The sequence below is a fragment of the Lithobates pipiens genome, unplaced genomic scaffold (assembly GCF_037356315.1).
Source record: "Lithobates pipiens isolate NorthernLeopardFrog02 unplaced genomic scaffold, aLitPip1_a1.2 Scaffold_19, whole genome shotgun sequence".
Classification (NCBI taxonomy): Eukaryota; Metazoa; Chordata; class Amphibia; order Anura; family Ranidae; genus Lithobates; species Lithobates pipiens.
Genome location: NW_027507764.1, coordinates 210576660 through 210593718, shown reverse-complemented (window position 1 = coordinate 210593718; position 17059 = coordinate 210576660). Strand labels below are relative to the sequence as shown.

General features: G+C 46.7%; 1 protein-coding gene across 7 annotated transcripts in view; it reads right to left on the bottom strand.

The window, feature by feature from the left end:
- SUGCT (succinyl-CoA:glutarate-CoA transferase) overlaps window positions 1–6690 on the bottom strand; it is a 1356517-nt gene extending 1349827 nt beyond the window's left edge. For all 7 annotated transcript variants that reach the window (XM_077491677.1, XM_077491678.1, XM_077491679.1 and 4 more), the window contains exon 1: window positions 6479–6690. In XM_077491677.1, coding sequence (XP_077347803.1) covers window positions 6479–6581 — 103 coding nt within the window. In that variant the 5' untranslated portion in view covers window positions 6582–6690. The remainder of the gene's footprint in view (window positions 1–6478) is intronic.
- Between the last annotated feature and the right edge of the window lie 10369 nt (window positions 6691–17059).

Below are 17059 nucleotides of genomic sequence, written 5' to 3'. Positions count from 1 at the left end.
ATATATATTTTTTTTTTGTCATTATTCAATCGCTTGAGGCAAAAAAATAAAATATTCAATGGGCTCAACATGCCTCTTATCAATTTCCTTAGGGTGTCTACTTTCCAAAATGGGGTCATTTGGGGGGGTTTTGTACTGCCCTGCCATTTTAGCACCTCAAGAAATGAGATAGGCAGTCGTAAACTAAAAGCTGCGTAAATTCCAGAAAACGTACCTTAGTTTGTAGATGTGACAACTTTTGCGCGAACCAATAAATATACAATTATTGACTTTTTTTTTACCAAAGACATGTGGCTGAATACATTTTGGCCTAAATGTATGACTAAAATTGAGTTTATTGGATTTTTCTAATAACAAAAAGTAGAAAATATCATTTTTTTTCAAAATTTGCGGTCTTTTTACGTTTATATCGCAAAAAATTAAAATCGCAGAGGCAATCAAATACCATAAAAAGAAAGCTCTATTTGTGGTAAGAAAAGGACGCAAATTTTGTTTGGGTACAACATTGCATGACCGCGCAATTACCAGTTAAAGCAGTGCAGTGCCAAATTGTAAAAAGACCTCTGGTCATTTACCAGCAAAATGGTCCGGTCTGAAAGTGGTTAAGTTTATCACTTAAAGCAGGGTTCCACCCTAAAGTGGAACTTCCGCTGATCGGAACCCTCCCCCCCTCCGGTGTTACAATTGGCACCTTTCAGGGGGGAGGGGGGTGGAGATACCTGTCAAAGACAGGTATTTACACCCACTTCCGGGCATAGACTCCCACACTTATACACTTATTGTGATTTTTTTTTTTACCAAAAATATGTAAAAGAATACACCTCGGCCTAAACTGAGGAAAAAAAATAGTTTTTTTTATATATTTTGGGGGGATATTTATTATAGCAAAAAGTAAAAGTATTGCTTTTTTTTCAAAATTGTCACTCTTTATTTGTTTATAGCGCAAAAAAATAAAAAAGAACCACAGAGGTGATCAAATACCACCAAAAGAAAGCTCTACTTGTGGGAAAAAAGGACGTCAATTTTGTTTGGGTGCAATGTCGCACGACCGCGCAATTACATAGTTAGTAAGGTTGAATAAAGACACCAGTCCATCCAGTTCAATCTTAGTGAGTGTCTACAATTGTCCCTATCCCTGTACATTGGGTCTCATTAACCACTTTCAGACCGGACCAATTTGCTGGTCAAAGACCAGACCACTTTTTGCGATTCGGCACTGCGTCGCTTTAATTGACAATTGCGCGGTCGTGCGACGTGGCTCCCAAACAAAATTGACGTCCTTTTTTTCCCACAAATAGAGCTTTCTTTTGGTGGTATTTGATCACCCCTGCGGTTTTTATTTTTTGCGCTATAAACAAAAATATCCCCCAAAAATATATAAAAAAAACATTTTTTTCCCTCAGTTTAGGCCGATACGTATTCTTCTACATATTTTTGGTAAAAAAAAATTGCAATAAGCGATTATTGATTGGTTTGCGCAAAAGTTATAGCGTTTACAAAATAGGGATAGTTTTATAGCATTTTTATTAATAATTTTTTTTTTTTTTTTTTTACTAGTAATGGAGGCGATCTGCGATTTTTACTGTGACTGCGACATTGTCGGGGCCCCATCGGACATTTTTGACACATTTTTGGGACCATTGTCATTTATACAGTAATCACTGCTATATAAATGCAGTGATTCCTGTGTAAGTTGCACTGGCAGTGAAAGGGTTAACCAGTGGGTGGCAGTGTAGGGGTTAAGTGTTCCTAGGGGTGTGTTACTAACTGTGGGGGGGTTGGGCTTTCATTTAGTGTACACTGATCTCTGCTCCAATCACATGGAGCAGAGATCAGCGTCACTAGTTGCTAGGCAGAATGGAAAAATTTTGTTTACACAGCATTTCCTCCATTCGGCCGCTCCGTGAGACGATCGCGGGGATGCCCGCGGCGATCGAGTCCGCGGGTCCCGCGACTGGACTCACAGGGGTCCCGACCAGCGCGGGAGCGAGCCGCCGGCGGCGCGCTCCCGATGGCAGGGCGGCATCGAATATTGGACGTACCTGTACGCCAATATGCCTGCCCATGCCATTCTGTCGACGTACATCGTCGTGCGCTGGTCGGGAAGTGGTTAAGATGCTCATCTATTATATTATTATTTTATTTAACCACTTTCAGACCGGACCATTTTGCTGGCTTATGACCAGACCACTTTTTGCGATTCGGCACTGCGTCGATTTAAATGACAATTGCGCAGTCGTGCGACGTGGCTCCCAAACAAAATTTACGTTTTTTTTTTCCCCACAAATAGAGCTTTCTTTTGGTGGTATTTGATCACCCCTGCGTTTTCTATTTTTTGCGCTATAAACAAAAATAAAGCGACAATTTAAAAAAAAAAAAAACACATTATTTTTTACTTTTTGTTATAATAAATATCCCCCAAAAATATATAAAAAAACATTTTTTCCCTCAGTCAATTTAGTATTCTTCAAAAAAATGTTGGTAAAAAAAAAAACAAAAGCGAATATTGATTGGTTTGCGCAAAAGTTATAGCGTTTACAAAATAGGGGATAGTTTGATGGCATTTTTATTAATATTTTTCTTTTACTAGTAATGGTGGCGATCAGCGATTTTTATTGTGACTGCGACATTATGGCGGACACATCGGACATTTTTGGGACCACTGTCATTTATACAGCAATCACTGCTATATAAATGCAGTGATTCCTGTGTAAATGACACTGGCAGTGAAGGGGTTAACCAGTGGGTGGCAGTGTAGGGGTTAAGTGTTCCTAACACTAACTGTGGGGGGCTTGGCTTTGTTTTAGTGAACACTGATCTCTGCTCCAATCACATCGAGCAGAGAGCAGTGTCACTTGTTGCTAGGCAGAACGGGGAGATGCTGTTTACAACGGCATCTCCTCGTTCAGCCGCCCTGTGAGACGATCGCGGGTATGCCTGCGGCGATCGAGTCCGGGGGACCCGAGACCGGACTCATGGGGGTCCTGACCGGCACGCAAGCGCACTGGCGGCGGCGCGCTCGTGATGGCAGGGCGGCATTTAAAACTGGACGTACCTGTACGCCAGTATGCCTGCCCGTGCCATTCTGCCGATATACATCGGCGTGCGCCGGTCGGGAAGTGGTTAAGGTACCCATATAGTGTCATGAATTTATGCAGCGCACCACACATACATTGCACAACTCACATCAGTCCCTACCCTCAAGGAGCCCACAATCCAAGGTCACCAACTCACATTCAAATACGAGGGCCAATTTTGGACAGAAGCCAATTAACCTACCAGCATTTATTTGGAGTTGTCAGTTAAAGCGACGCAGTGCCAAAACGCAAAAAGTGCTCTGGTCAGGAAGGGGATAAAATCTTCCGGGGCTGAAGCAGTTAACAATGCCCCATTAAGACCCTCCCACTGTTAGGCGGTGGTGGTATGGTTAAGTTCCTGCACCTAATATCTGAGAAAAATAGCCCTGCCTATAGTATGTCGGCAGCCTCCGACTGCCTCCTCTAATATGTGCGCAGCCTCCGACTGCCTCCTCTAATATGTGCGCAGCCTCCGACTGCCTCCTCTAATATGTGCGCAGCCTCCGACTGCCTCCTCTAATATGTGCGCAGCCTCCGACTGCCTCCTCTAATATGTGCGCAGCCTCCGACTGCCTCCTCTAATATGTGCGCAGCCTCCGACTGCCTCCTCTAATATGTGCGCAGCCTCGGAATGCCTCCTGTAATATTTGCGCAGCCTCGGAATGCCTCCTGTAATATGTGCGCAGCCTCTGACTGTCTCCTGTAATATGTGCGCAGCCTCTGACTGTCTCCTGTAGCATGTCTAGCACTAAATATTATGCACAACCCTTAAGTGGGGGTTATTATTGGCTGCCTGCTCTGCTGTATATAAGTGCTCCTCGTTATTTACAACCTGAGCATCTGATTGGCGACACGCAGCCCTTTATTATTAGTTGATAATGAGATGATATCTCTTTTACACACAATCGGAATTTCGGCCAGCAAAAGAACGAGAAGAGCTTTTCATCGGAAAATGCGACCTTGTGTATGCGCCATCGGAATCTAGCTGGCCGAATTCCCGCCAGAAAAACTTTGAGAGCACGTTTTAAATTTTTCGGTCGTGTGTATGCAATTCCGACACGCAAAAATGCACGCATGCTTAGATTCAACTACGAGACGGAAGCGATTGGCTATTGGGTATTGAGCTTCCTTTTTCTAGTCCCGTTGTACGTGTTGTACGTCACCGCATTCTTGACGGTCGGAAATTTGGTGTGATCAGAGCTTTTTTCCGACCAAAATTCCGATCGTGTGTACGCGGCATTAGACTACTGCAGTCAAAGAAAGATCTCAAATCTAACCAATAATAAAAGGCTACAGGCAGCCAGAGGCTCAGGCTGTAAGTGGAGGAACCCTTTGCGTTTCGACAGCCACAGCACGTTAGCAGCAGCAGAGCAGTCCCTGGGCCCCCATTCTTAAGTGCTAAAAGTCCACAGGTTAGGGGGCGCAAATTACTTGCCTTGCCCCAGGTGATGACAACCCACGATACGCCACTGAGTGGGGGAGACTACCCCTTCATCAGAATACACTGATAGCAATGCAGGCTATAGCCTACAGTGCTGACTGAGCAGAGAAAATCTGACAGGGGGATTGTACTGAAGTCAATCAGTAGATGGACTTCTGTACAACTACAACACCCACACATGGATCAAACCTCATCTGCTTCCTCCTAAATTTTGATCCATTTATGGTCGGCTTTAGTGGGTGCAGCAGAAATCATTCAGTGCTGCAGCCACCAAGATCCCTTTCAAACTGAGGCCATTTTTATGCGTTTTAGCCCTACAAATGGCGCCTGTAAACTCCCTCCCATGTGGGAGAGCCCAAGTGCTTTCACACTGGGGTGTTGCGCTTGCGGGACGTTATAAAAAGTCCTGCAAGCAGCATCTTTGGGGCGGTGTATACACCGCTCCCAAAACGCCCCTGTCCATTGCAGTGAATAGGCAACACTGCCGAAGTGCCTGAAAAGTGATTCGGAAGTTCCGCAACACTGGCATTTTTTTCCCCATCTTTGGGGTTAAAAGCGACCCACTAGCGGCGGAAAAAAAGCATGCGGTGCTTTACCGCTAACATACAGGCGGTCCTAGTGTGGGTGTAAGCTGGCCACACATGGATCAAAAAATTCTTGTGATTTTGTCTCAGTAATTAAGCATTTAGGGAGTTAATGGGGTTGTAAAGGCTTGTGTTTTTAGGATGCATTAAGGTGAAAAAACACCTGGCAGTCACCGCCCCCCCCCCCAGCCTTCCCTCCGCTTTACTTACCTGAACCCCTTCATTCAGTCTGTCTCTCTCTCCACTGGCTCCCGACTCTTGATTGGATATATCGATACCAGTGTAGCCATTGGCTCCCGCTGCTGTCAATCAAATCCAAAGACGTGGGCATCGTGGGGGGCAGGGGCCAAGTCCTGCATTCGGCCTCTATGGACGCCAAATGCTGGACTTGGGAGCATGCCAGCAAGGCAGGATTGACCATTTGGCCACTTGGGCACTGCCCGAGGGCCCCGGGCCACTAGGGGGCCCCATAAGGGTTGCCAGCCTCAGTAAAACCAGGGACAGTATGTAAAAATCTGTGCTTTTTTTACATGTCTCTGAAATGCCCCTTACCGACATGCTTTTGGTCTAAAAATCGTGAGATTATAGCTGCCCCACCTCTCCAGTACCTTCTCAGCCAATAGAAACCTGTCCGTGTATACTGTGCGTGCATGTATGTGTATACTGCGTGATTGAATACTGTGTGTGTGTATAGTGTGTGGCCCCATAATCTCCTATTGCCTGGGGGCCCCATGAGTTGTCAGTCCGCCCCTGCGGCAAGGTAATACCCCAGGAGAGCTCTTCTCCCAGGGGGTTATCTGATGTGCGGAGGAGCCGCAAGATACCCCAGAAAAGCAGGTTCGGGGCCACTCTGTGCAAAACGAGCTGCACAGTAGAGGTAAGTATATGTTTGTTATTTAAAAAATAAAAAAAATTACCCTTATAATCACTTTAAATCAGTGATGGGGTGTATTGTCTCCAGACTGCCCTTCAAATGTATCTGAAAAGTGAGCCGAGTGTGGATTGCTTTTCAAAAGGAGCTTCAGACCATGCTTTTAAACAAGCCCTAAAAGGATTTTTGCACCGTGTATGTCTTTACACCATCTCTGTGTTAACCATATTGCCATAGAAAGCGCTAAAAAAAAAAAATGCAAAGCAACCGCCTATTTTTTAGGGCCCGTGTGAAGGAGACCATTATTGGGTCCCTCTGTGGGATTACAGGTTACATGAGAATTACACAACAGAGGGACATATACTTCTCAGAGCTTCTCTATGACTCTGCTCATTTCCCTCCTTTCGTTTATAAACACAGAATAAGTCCATAGAAAATGTACAGCTCAGAGCCAAGGAGCACCACTAATCCTCCTCTCCACAAGCAGGACGTGTGACAGTAATACCTCTCTGGGAGAACCCCCTCCGTTGGGTGAAGAGGGAGGCTCCGCATCGCGCCCCCCTGTGGCTCCTCCTCAACGCCTCCAATACACGAGCGGCGACCTGCATGATACTACTACTATAGAGCGCAGTGCAGAGCCTGAGGAGACGGCGCAGAGCCCAGCGCGCAGCACAGCGACTTTCCCCGAGCACGCCGAAGTCTAGCAATGAGGGGCGAGCGGAGGGGGCGGGGCGGAGAGGAGGAGGCGGGTCATTGAAGAGACAGCCTGTTACTGATTGACAGACACTGGGCTCTAGGTGTGATGATAGTACACAAGTCCAAGGAGAACGCTTACAGCGGTGAGCTGGTGTCATTTCCTTCACTATCAGGGGAACTTATACAACTGAAGGAGACGCCATCTGGAGCAGCTGTGCGTGGCAACCAATCAGCTGCTAGTGCTTGTAATCCCAATTACATATATCCAGTAGGGACGCCACCTGTGCTTCAAGCCGAACACTAATGCCCCGACGGAAAAGATTCGATGGGAGCTTTTTGTCGGAAATTCCAACCGTTTGTAGGCTCCATCGGACATTTCCGTCGCACAAAATTTAAGATCAGGTTCTTAAAGCGGGAGTTCTGCCGTTTTTTGTTTTTAAAAGTCAGCAGCTACAAATACTGCAGCTGCTGACTTTTAAAATAAGGACACTTACCCGCCCAGCGCGCCCGCAATGTTGGCACCCGAAGCCGATCTCTCGATCGGCTCTCGGGTGCTGCCGCCACCATCTCGGGTATGGGAATCAGGAAGTGAAGCCTTGCGGCTTCATTTCCCGGTTCCCTACTGCACATGCGCAAGTCTTGCTGCGCAATAAGGATGGTCCCCGCTGGCTCTGGGATCCGTGTGTTTCCCAGCAGACAGCGGGGGACCCGCAGGAAGTGGCGTAAATACCCGCAGATTCTGCGGATATCTATGCCAGAAGTGGGTGCAAATACCTGTACTATATAGGTATCTGCACCCCCTCCCCCCTGAAAGGTGGCAATTGTGGCACCGGAGGGGGAGAGGATTCCAATGAGCGGAAGTTCCACTTTAGGGTGGAGCTCCGCTTTAAGTTTTCCGACAACAAAATCCGTTGTCGGAAATTGCGATCGTGTGTACACAATTCCAACGCACAAAGTTCCACGCATGTTCGGAATCAAGTATAAGAGCTGCACTGGCTATTGAACTTAATTTTTCTCGGCTGGCTCGTTGTACGTGTTGTACGTCACCGCGTTCTTGGCGTTCGCTATTTCCGACCAACTTTGTGTGACCGTGTGTATGCAAGACAAGTTTGAGCCAATATCCGTTGGAAAAAAATCCATGGATTTTTTTTGTTGGGATGTCCGATCGCGTGTGCCACGGCATTAAGTGGAACGCGGCAAAAATGTTTTTTTAGTATTATACATAACAAATTAAAAATGAAATGTAGTACAATTAGATGTAAAACCTGTATAACCTTTTTAACCACTTAAAGCGGGAGTCCGCCATTTTTTTTTTTTTTTTTTAAAGCCAGCAGCTACAAATACTGCAGCTGCTGACTTTTAAAATAATGACACTTACCCGCCCAGCGCGCCCGCGATGTCGGCACCCGAAGCCGATCTCTCGATCGGCTCTCAGGTGCTGCCGCCGCCATCTTGGGTATGGGAATCAGGAAGTGGAGCCTTGCGACTTCATTTCCCGGTTCCCTACTGTGCATGCGCGAGTCGCGCTGCGCAACAAGGATGGTCCCCGCTGTCTCTGGGATCCGTGTGTTTCCCAGCAGACAGCGGGGGACCTTCAGAAAGGGGCGTAGATTCTGCAGAAAGGGGCGTACCTTCTGCAGATATCTATGCCGGAAGTGGGTGCAGATACCTGTACTGTACAGATATCTGCACCCCCCTCCCCCCTGAAAGGTGCCAATTGTGGCGCCGGAGGGGGGGAGGGTTCCAATGAGCGTAAGCTCCACTTTAGGGTGGACCTCCGCTTTAAGGACCGAAGCCTCTTTCTGAGATTTGTTGTTTACAAGTTAAAAACTGTTTTTTTTTTTTGCTAAAAAAAAAATACTTAGAACCCCCAAACATTATAAATTTTTTTTCTAACACCCTAGAGAATAAAATGGAGGTCGTTGCAATACTTTCTGTCACAATGTATTTGCGCAGTGGTCTTACAAGCACACGTTTTTGGAAAAAAATACACTTTTTTTAATTAAAAAATAAGACAACAGTAAAGTTAGCCCAATTTCTTTTTATATTGTGAAATATAATGTTCCGCCAAGTAAATTGATACCCAACATGTCATGCTTAAAAATTGCGCCCGCTCGTGGAATGGTGACAAACGTTTACCTTTAAAAATCTCCATAGGCGATGTTTAAAAACTTCTACAGGTTGCATGTTTTGAGCTACAGAGGAGGTCTAGGGCTAGAATTATTGCGCTCACTCTACCGATTATGGGTGGTTTCAACACCGTTTTCATATGCGGGTGCTACTCATGTATGCATTTGCTTCTGCACGTGAGCTCAGTGGGACGGGGCGCGTTTAAAAAAAAAAATAATTCTTATTTATTTTACCTTTTTTTTTTTGTTTTTTTGTTTTTTTACACTGTTCTTTTTAAGAAAAAAAATTGTCACTTTTATTCCTATTACAAGGAATGTAAACGTCAAAACGTCACTTCCGGCCATAGCTCTAAGCCCTTGTACACATGGTCGTGGTCTACATTGGACTGTTTCCGTCAGAGTATCCGACGGACCAAGTTTTCCAACTTGTTGGTAAAATTTTCTGACAAAATGCTCCGATCGGACATACTCCGATCATGTGTAGAGAATTCCGATCGGACAAAGTGCCACGCATGCTCAGATCAAATTCCTACACCAAAGCTATTGGCTACTAGCCTGAACGTAGTCCCGTCATAACGAAATTTTCTGACAACTTTGTCCAACCGTGTGTATGCAACAGTTTCAGACAAAATCCGACGGATTTGGTTGTCGGAATCTCCGACCGTGTGTCTTAAGGGGCCATTTTTTTTGGGCTATGAAAAAAAGCATGACAAGACCTCTTAAATATGAGATCTGGGGTCAAAAAGACCTCAGACCTCATATTTACACAAAAATGCCCAAAAAATTTTTTTTCATGGGCAAAAAAAAAAATGCCCCTTTAATAGCTATGGGCGGAAGTGACGTTTCGACGCGGCTTCCATCCTGCAATGGAATGGAGATGGGTGGGGGCCATCTTCCCCTCACTCGTCTCCATACCACAGAGGAAAAAGGATCCGTTCACCTCCGCTGCTGCCGACAGGCGAAGAAGAGGCTATTTCCGGGGTTATGGTAGCTAGCTGCTGCCATAACAACGATATTCCTCTTCAAAGTTAGGACGTACAACGGCGTGTGGACGTCCGTAAGTGGTTAAGACGCACGTGGCGAAAACTTTTTTAAGTAGTATACATAACAATTGGAAATTGAAATGTGGTACAAATAGATGTAAAACCTGTATAGCCTTTTTAAAAATGATGCTGCACCAAAACACATGATACTTTGTTACATACGTTATGCCGCAGGAGAATGAGTGCAGAAGTAAGAGGTGTGGTTGTGTCATTAGGACTTAATGGCACCACTGCACTTCTGCAAAAGGGCTGTGTGTTTTTGTGCAATTCAGGAATGCACACAATTTTGTGCACATTCCTTCAACCCACAGGTGTCTGCCTAGGGCAAGGGTAATGGATTAAAATTTAAGAAGGTCCAGTCACTAAAAAAAATCTTCCAACCGAGGTCCAAATTGCTGTCTATTAGACCACAAAAGTAGGTTAATCACATCCATATTTCAAAATAAAATCACATTACATAGGGTGTCCCCATCAGAGTTCCCCCTTGCATCTGGTGTCCCCATCAGAGTTCTCCCTTGCATCTGGTGTCCCCGTCAGAGTTCTCCCTTGCATCTGGTGTCCCTATTAGAGTTCCCCTTGCATCTGGTGTCCCCGTCAGAGTTCTCCCTTGCATCTGGTATCCCCCTCAGAGTTCTCCCTTGCATCTGGTGTCCCTATTAGAGTTCCCCTTGCATCTGGTGTCACCATCAGAGTTCTCCCTTGCATCTGGTGTCCCTATTAGAGTTCCCCTTGCATCTGGTGTCCACATCAGAGTTACTCCTTGCATCAGGTGTCCTCATCAGAGTTCTCCCTTGCATATGGTATCCTCGTCAGAGTTCTCCCTTGCATCTGGTATCCCCGTCAGAGTTCTCCCTTGCATCTGGTATCCCCCTCAGAGTTCTCCCTTGCATCTGGTATCCCCGTCAGAGTTCTCCGTTGCATCTGGTGTCTCTATCAGAGTTCTCCCTTATATCTGGTATCCCCGTCAGAGTTCTCCCTTGCATCTGGTGTCTCCGTCAGAGTTCTCCCTTGCATCTGATGTCCCCATCAGAGTTCTCCCTTGTATCTGGTGTCCCCATCAGAGTTCTCCCTTGTATCTGGTGTCCCCATCAGAGTTCTCCCTTGCATCTGGTGTCCCCACCAGAGTTTCCCCTTACATCAGGTGTGCTCATCAGAGTTCTCCCTTGCATCTGGTGTACCCATCTGAGTTCTCCCTTGCATCTGGTGTCCTCATCAGAGTTCTCCCTTGCATCTGGTGTCCCCATCAGAGTTCCCCCTTGCATCTGGTGTCCCCATCAGAGTTCCCCCTTGCATCTGGTGTCCCCATCAGAGTTCCCCCTTGCATCTGGGGTCCCCATCAGAGTTCCCCCTTGCATCTGGTGTCCCCATCAGAGGGGACAATCAAGGGTCTGCCTCTGCCAAAGGTGGAGGCAGATCAGTGGCAGGCAGGACTTCAAATTATAGCCCACCTTCTACCATAATGATCCTGAAAACAAGTGACACATTCACCTCCTTGTGCAACTCCCCCATGCCCCCTTCCACTCTCCTTATACAGCTTTCCCATCCCTCCTGCAGCTTATTCTCCTTTCCCTGCTCCCCCACTGCTTCCCCCCTCCCCCTTATCTTGTGCACCCCTTGATAGAGTTAGGGGGTGGAGCTGAGGTGGACCGGGCTAGGAAAAGTCCACGTGGGAAAAACCATCATTGGTTGCCAGGACACTGGTCCTAGCTGCTAATGACTTCAGAGCAGATCATGTGGGGGGGGGGGGGGCAGGCACCCGGTAGGAGAGAAGCGCATCTGACAGGGTCTGAGCTGCCACACTGGCTCCACAGGACAGCCAGATTTACCCGACTGGGTGTTGTGTCCGGGTTTCCAGGGGACAGAAACCCAGGCACAAGGTGTGAAACCCATACTGTCCAGGTCAATCCTGTGTGGATGGAAACCCTAATACCCAGTGATGTGACTGGCCTCTGGAGGTATACATAGATGAAACAAACCCTTTTACATAAGTTGTACCTGTCTATCTTCAGTCTTCTCTTCATCTATTCAAAGTCCACAATCTATAAATTTTGTTTGAGCAGTCAAAAAAAGGGGACAAGGAGCTAAAATCACACTCTGCAAAGCTCAGTGAGGAGAGCTCTGAGAGCTGATTGGAGGGAAGAGACACCCCCCTCCACCCAGCACACAGGGCTTAGGTGCCCTAGTGGGGACACCACAGAACTTCACCCACTAATGCCTGCATCGCAGGTTCAGAGCCACTTTCATGTGAAATAAACATTAAAGAGGAATTGCAGTCTGTTCACATAATTTGTAATAAAAACATCTTTTCCATTCGGAAGCTTCCCTCCAACCACTTTGCATATTATTTTATATATACTGTGATTCTGTACTTGCCAAATATGCTGCAGAAATCTCCCTCCACTACTGGGCAGCTGAAGCTTCTGTCTGTTGACTTCCCGGATTTACACAGACACACAGAGGCACACCTCCAGCTCTGCAGCTCTCATTGGCCCTCTTATGGCTCACCCCCTGCATTTCTGGAAAACTTTCACAAGAGTGAGAGAGAGAGCTGTGCATTATGTCATAAGCTTTTTACCAGACAAGAAACAGGAAGTGGGCTGAATAAGGTATTTACTGGCAGAAAAAAAAAATGTTTTACTATCCAAATTTAAAACAACAAGGGCAGAGGATTCAATAGATGGAAAGATGCAAAAATGACTGAATGTCCACTTTAAATTACATTTTCCCTTTAGAAATGTCATTTTGCTATGGCATGTTCTATACATTGCACAGATGTGCCACTTTTCAGGCAGACTAAGGGGACCCCCAGGCACGATATTTAAAGGAATATTTCATTTTTATTGTTTCACTTTAAGCATCATTAAAATCACTGCTCCTTTAAAAACAATTTACATTTATACATGTCCCCTAGGGCAGTACCCGGGTACCCATAGACTTTTTATGGTCTGGTCAAGTGATCTGTGTCCCCAGAGGTGCAGCAGGGGAGAGGAGAGAACACCAACAACAGATGGACCATAGGAGGCTATGGGCGAATTCACAACTCCAGGCTTTACTATCAGAGTGCTGTCTACTCTCCCCTGCGGCCTCCGCTGGCTGATGCAGGAGATTAGGTGACCGGACCCAAGCAGACTGAAAATAGGAGCTGCCCTGCAGCATGCTGTGATAAAATGGAGACATGCAGCTCTCTACAGGATTGCAACACACTGTATAGCAGCACAGCGTATCGCACTGCTGTACAGCAACATGAAACAATGTACTTAACCCTCTCTGTGCTAAAAAAAAATACATTTAAATAAAATTATCTATAAGTAAGTGTATAAATAATACTCAAGTGAATTAAATCGGTTGTATACCCGCTAATGTGTTGTTGTTTTTTTTTGCCACCTGCAAAGGAAAAGGCATAATGAGCTAGTATGCACCGCATACTAGCTCATTATGAAATACTTACCTTAGAACGAGGCCTCGACATCTGGCCCGATCCACGCTGAGGGAGCTGACATCTCCCTCTGCGTTTCTTCTGGGTATCGCGGCTCCGGCGCTGTGAGTGGCCGGAGCCACGATATCATCACTCCCACACATGCGCGCGGGAGATTTCATCCCAGCAGGGTCTGGCATCTGCCGGGCTTTCAGCCGAGAATCCCCTTGTGCGCATGCGCCGCTGCAGTCAGCGGCGCATAGCGAGGGGAATATCTCCTAAACCGTACAGGTTTAGGAGATATTTTTTTTTACCTACAGGTAAGCCTTATTATAGGCTTTTCTGTAGGTAAAAGTAAAAAAATTTACTATACAACCACTTTAAGTATCAGGAAGACTTATATGTGGTCGTGATCTGTGTATTGTTTTGATTTTGCAACATTTGAAAAGTAATTGTTACATATTTGACACATTGCATATTTTGTATTCATTTTACAAGCACTGGGTTTATGTTTGGTAGCTTTGTCCACTATGCATAATATTTTCTACATTATTGGGTGGGTAGGTTGGTAGTTGTTAAAGGAGAAGTGAGCTTTTTAGGCTGGGCTTCTCCTATGGGTCACAGGAGTGCAATTCGTTTTGCATTCCTGTGACCCGTTTTCAGCAGAGACCAGTCTGAAGTGCGCTCTCCGCTGACGTCACTGCAATCAGGCGAGGCAGTGCGTCGTTACCGACTTCCGAAGTCTGGATCCCCCAGCTAGTAGATCCGCTACTAATTAGTAGATGGGTATGGGTTATTTTTAGAGAAAAAGAATATTGTTTAACCACTTCAGCCCCGGAAGGATTTACCCCCTTCCTGACCAGAGCACTTTTTGCGATTCGGTACTGCATCATTTTAACTGACAATTGCACAGTCGTGCGACATTGCACCCAAACAAAATTGACGTCCCTTTTCCCCCACAAATAGAGCTTTCTTTTGATGCTATTTGAGCACCTCTGCGTTTTTTATTTTTTGCACTATAAACAAAAAAAGAGCGTAAATTTTGGGGAAAAAAAGCAATATTTTTTACTTTTTGCTATAATAAATATCCCCAAAAATGTATCAAAATTTTTTTTTTTCCTCAGTTTAGGCCGATATGTATTTTTCTGCATCACAATAAGAGTATATTGGGTTTGCGCAAAAGTTATAGCGTCTACAACATAGGGGATAGTTTTATGGCATTTTTATTATTAATATTTTTTATTAGTAATGACAGCAATCTGCAATTTTTATAGTGACTGCGACATTATAGCGGACACATCTGACACTTTTGACACTATTTTGGGATCATTGTCATTTATACAGTGATCAGTGCTATAAAAATGCATTGATTACTGTGTAAATGACACTGGCAGCAGAGGCGTACTAAGTAGGGGGTAGGGGGTGTGGGCAACCCCCCGGGTACTACACACTGGGGGGGTGTCAGGCCGGCACACCCCTTCGAGATTGAAGTGGTGGCAGTGCTGCGGGATTAGGCAGCAGCGTAGTGACAGGCAGGGAGAGGCGAGCTATCGTTGTGATGCAAGGGGGAGGGGGTATGCAGGGTGTGCAGGGTGACACCATTGCACCTTCCATCCCCTCCTCTCGCGGCCGCGGATGTCTGTCTGTGCAATCACGGATGTCATACAGGCACCGTCTAGCGGCCGCCCCCCCCTCCTCTCTGTTTATGTGTAAACAGAGGGAGGGGATCTGCTGAGCATGTGCCACCGCGCTGATCTGAGGTACTGAATGGGGGGGGGATCTGCACTGAACGGGGGCTACACTGAAGAGGGGGGCTACACTGAAGAGGGGCTAAACTGTAGGAGGGCTGCACTGAAGGGGGGCTACACTGAAGAGGGGGGGCTACACTGAAGAGGGGGCTGCACTGAAGGAAGGGGGGCTACACTGAAGGGGACTGCACTGAAGGGGGGCTACACTAAAGAGGGGGGCTACACTGAAGAGGGTGGATACACTGAAGGGGGGCTGCACTGAAGAGGGGGACTGCACTGAACGGGGGCTACACTGAAGAGGGGGGCTGCACTGAACAGGGGCTACACTGAAAGGAGTCTGCACTGAACGGGGGGCTACACTGAAGAGGGGGGCCCAGAGATGCAGGGTGCTGTGTAATGTAAAGGGTTGCAGGGAGCTGTGTAATATAAAGGGGTCCAGAGGTGCAGAGGGCTGTGTAATGTAAAGGGGTCCAGAGGTTCAGGGTGCTATGTAATGTAAAGGGGTCCAGAAGGGCAGGGTGCTATGTAATCTAAAGGGGCCCAGAGATGCAGGGTGCTGTGTAATGTAAAGGGGTCCAGAGGTGCAGTTGTGGAGACAGGGTACACAGTAGTGACAAAGAGATATTGAAGGATGCAGGGGGCACAGTGGGGTATTTTTACATTTTAATGGGGGGGGGGGGTGCCAGATATAGGATCCACCCTGGGTGCCAAATGCTCTAGGTACACCCCTGACTGACAGGGAAGGGGTTAAACACTAGGGGGCGATCAAGGGGTTAAGTCTGTCCTAGGAAGTGATTCTAACTGTGGGGGGGATGGGCTACTACTCACATGACAGCGATCACTGCTCCCAAGGACAGGGAGCAGTGATCTCAGTCATGTCACATGGCAGAACGGGGAAATGCCTTGTTTACAAAGGCATCTCCCTGTTCTTCCGCTCTGTGACACGATCGTGGGGCACCCGGCGGACATCGAGTCCACGGGACCCGCAGTCACGGAGCACGCATGTGGCCACAATGTTGCTTCTTAAAGTGGACGTACCTGTACACCCATTTGCGACACTGTACCCAAATAAAATTGATGTCCTTTTTTTGTATATTGATAAAAGTTATAGCCTTTACAAACAATGGGATAATGGTGGCGATCAGCGACTTATAGCAGGATTGCGATATTGCGGTGGATAAATTGGACACTAAGTGACACTTTTGACACTTTTTTGGGGAGAAGTGACACCAATACAGTAATTAGTGCTAAAAAATATGCACTGTCACTGTACTAATGACTGTCAGGGAAGGGGTTAACATCAGGGGCGATCAAAGGCTTAAATGTGTTTCCTGGGACTGCTTGCTAACAGTATGTGCTGTGGATTAACTGTGGGAAGACAGAGATCTGTGTTCCTGCTTTGCAGAAACACAGGATCTCTATCTTCCCTTGTTACAGAACAGCAATCCGCCTTGTTTACATAGGCAGACCGATGTTCTGCCTCTCTCGGGAACAATCGGCGGGTCCCGGTGAACATCGGGTCTGCCGGGCCCACCCATTGGCTACTGTTGTGTCAAATCACAGTGAGAACGGGTCGCCAGTGATGCACGTGTGCTCCCCAGAGCCGGAAGTGCAAAATCATGTACCTGTACGTGATTCTGCCCACAGGAGACACCGCCTCCCTGTAAATATTTGTGAGGCGGTCAGCAACCAGTTAATGTCACTTTAACCACTTCTTGACCGCCTGCCATACATATACTGCCAAAAGGTGTCTACATTATGCAAAATCACGCACCTGTACATGATTTTGTCAATGGTGGCTGGGGTCGTGCTGGTCACCAGAGCTGCAATCGCACACTGACTGGCCACAGGGGGAGCCACCCACGATTGCTCCCCACAGAGACAGAACTGCGGTCTGCCGATGTATACAAACAGACTGCCATGCTGTCAGGCATGAACACTCTGATCTAGTGTTCCTGCTAATCAGGAACATGGATCAGAGTGTCCATGCAGTGAGCCCTCCACACAGTTAGAAACACACTGAGGGAACACACTTAACCCTTTGATCAATGGCGG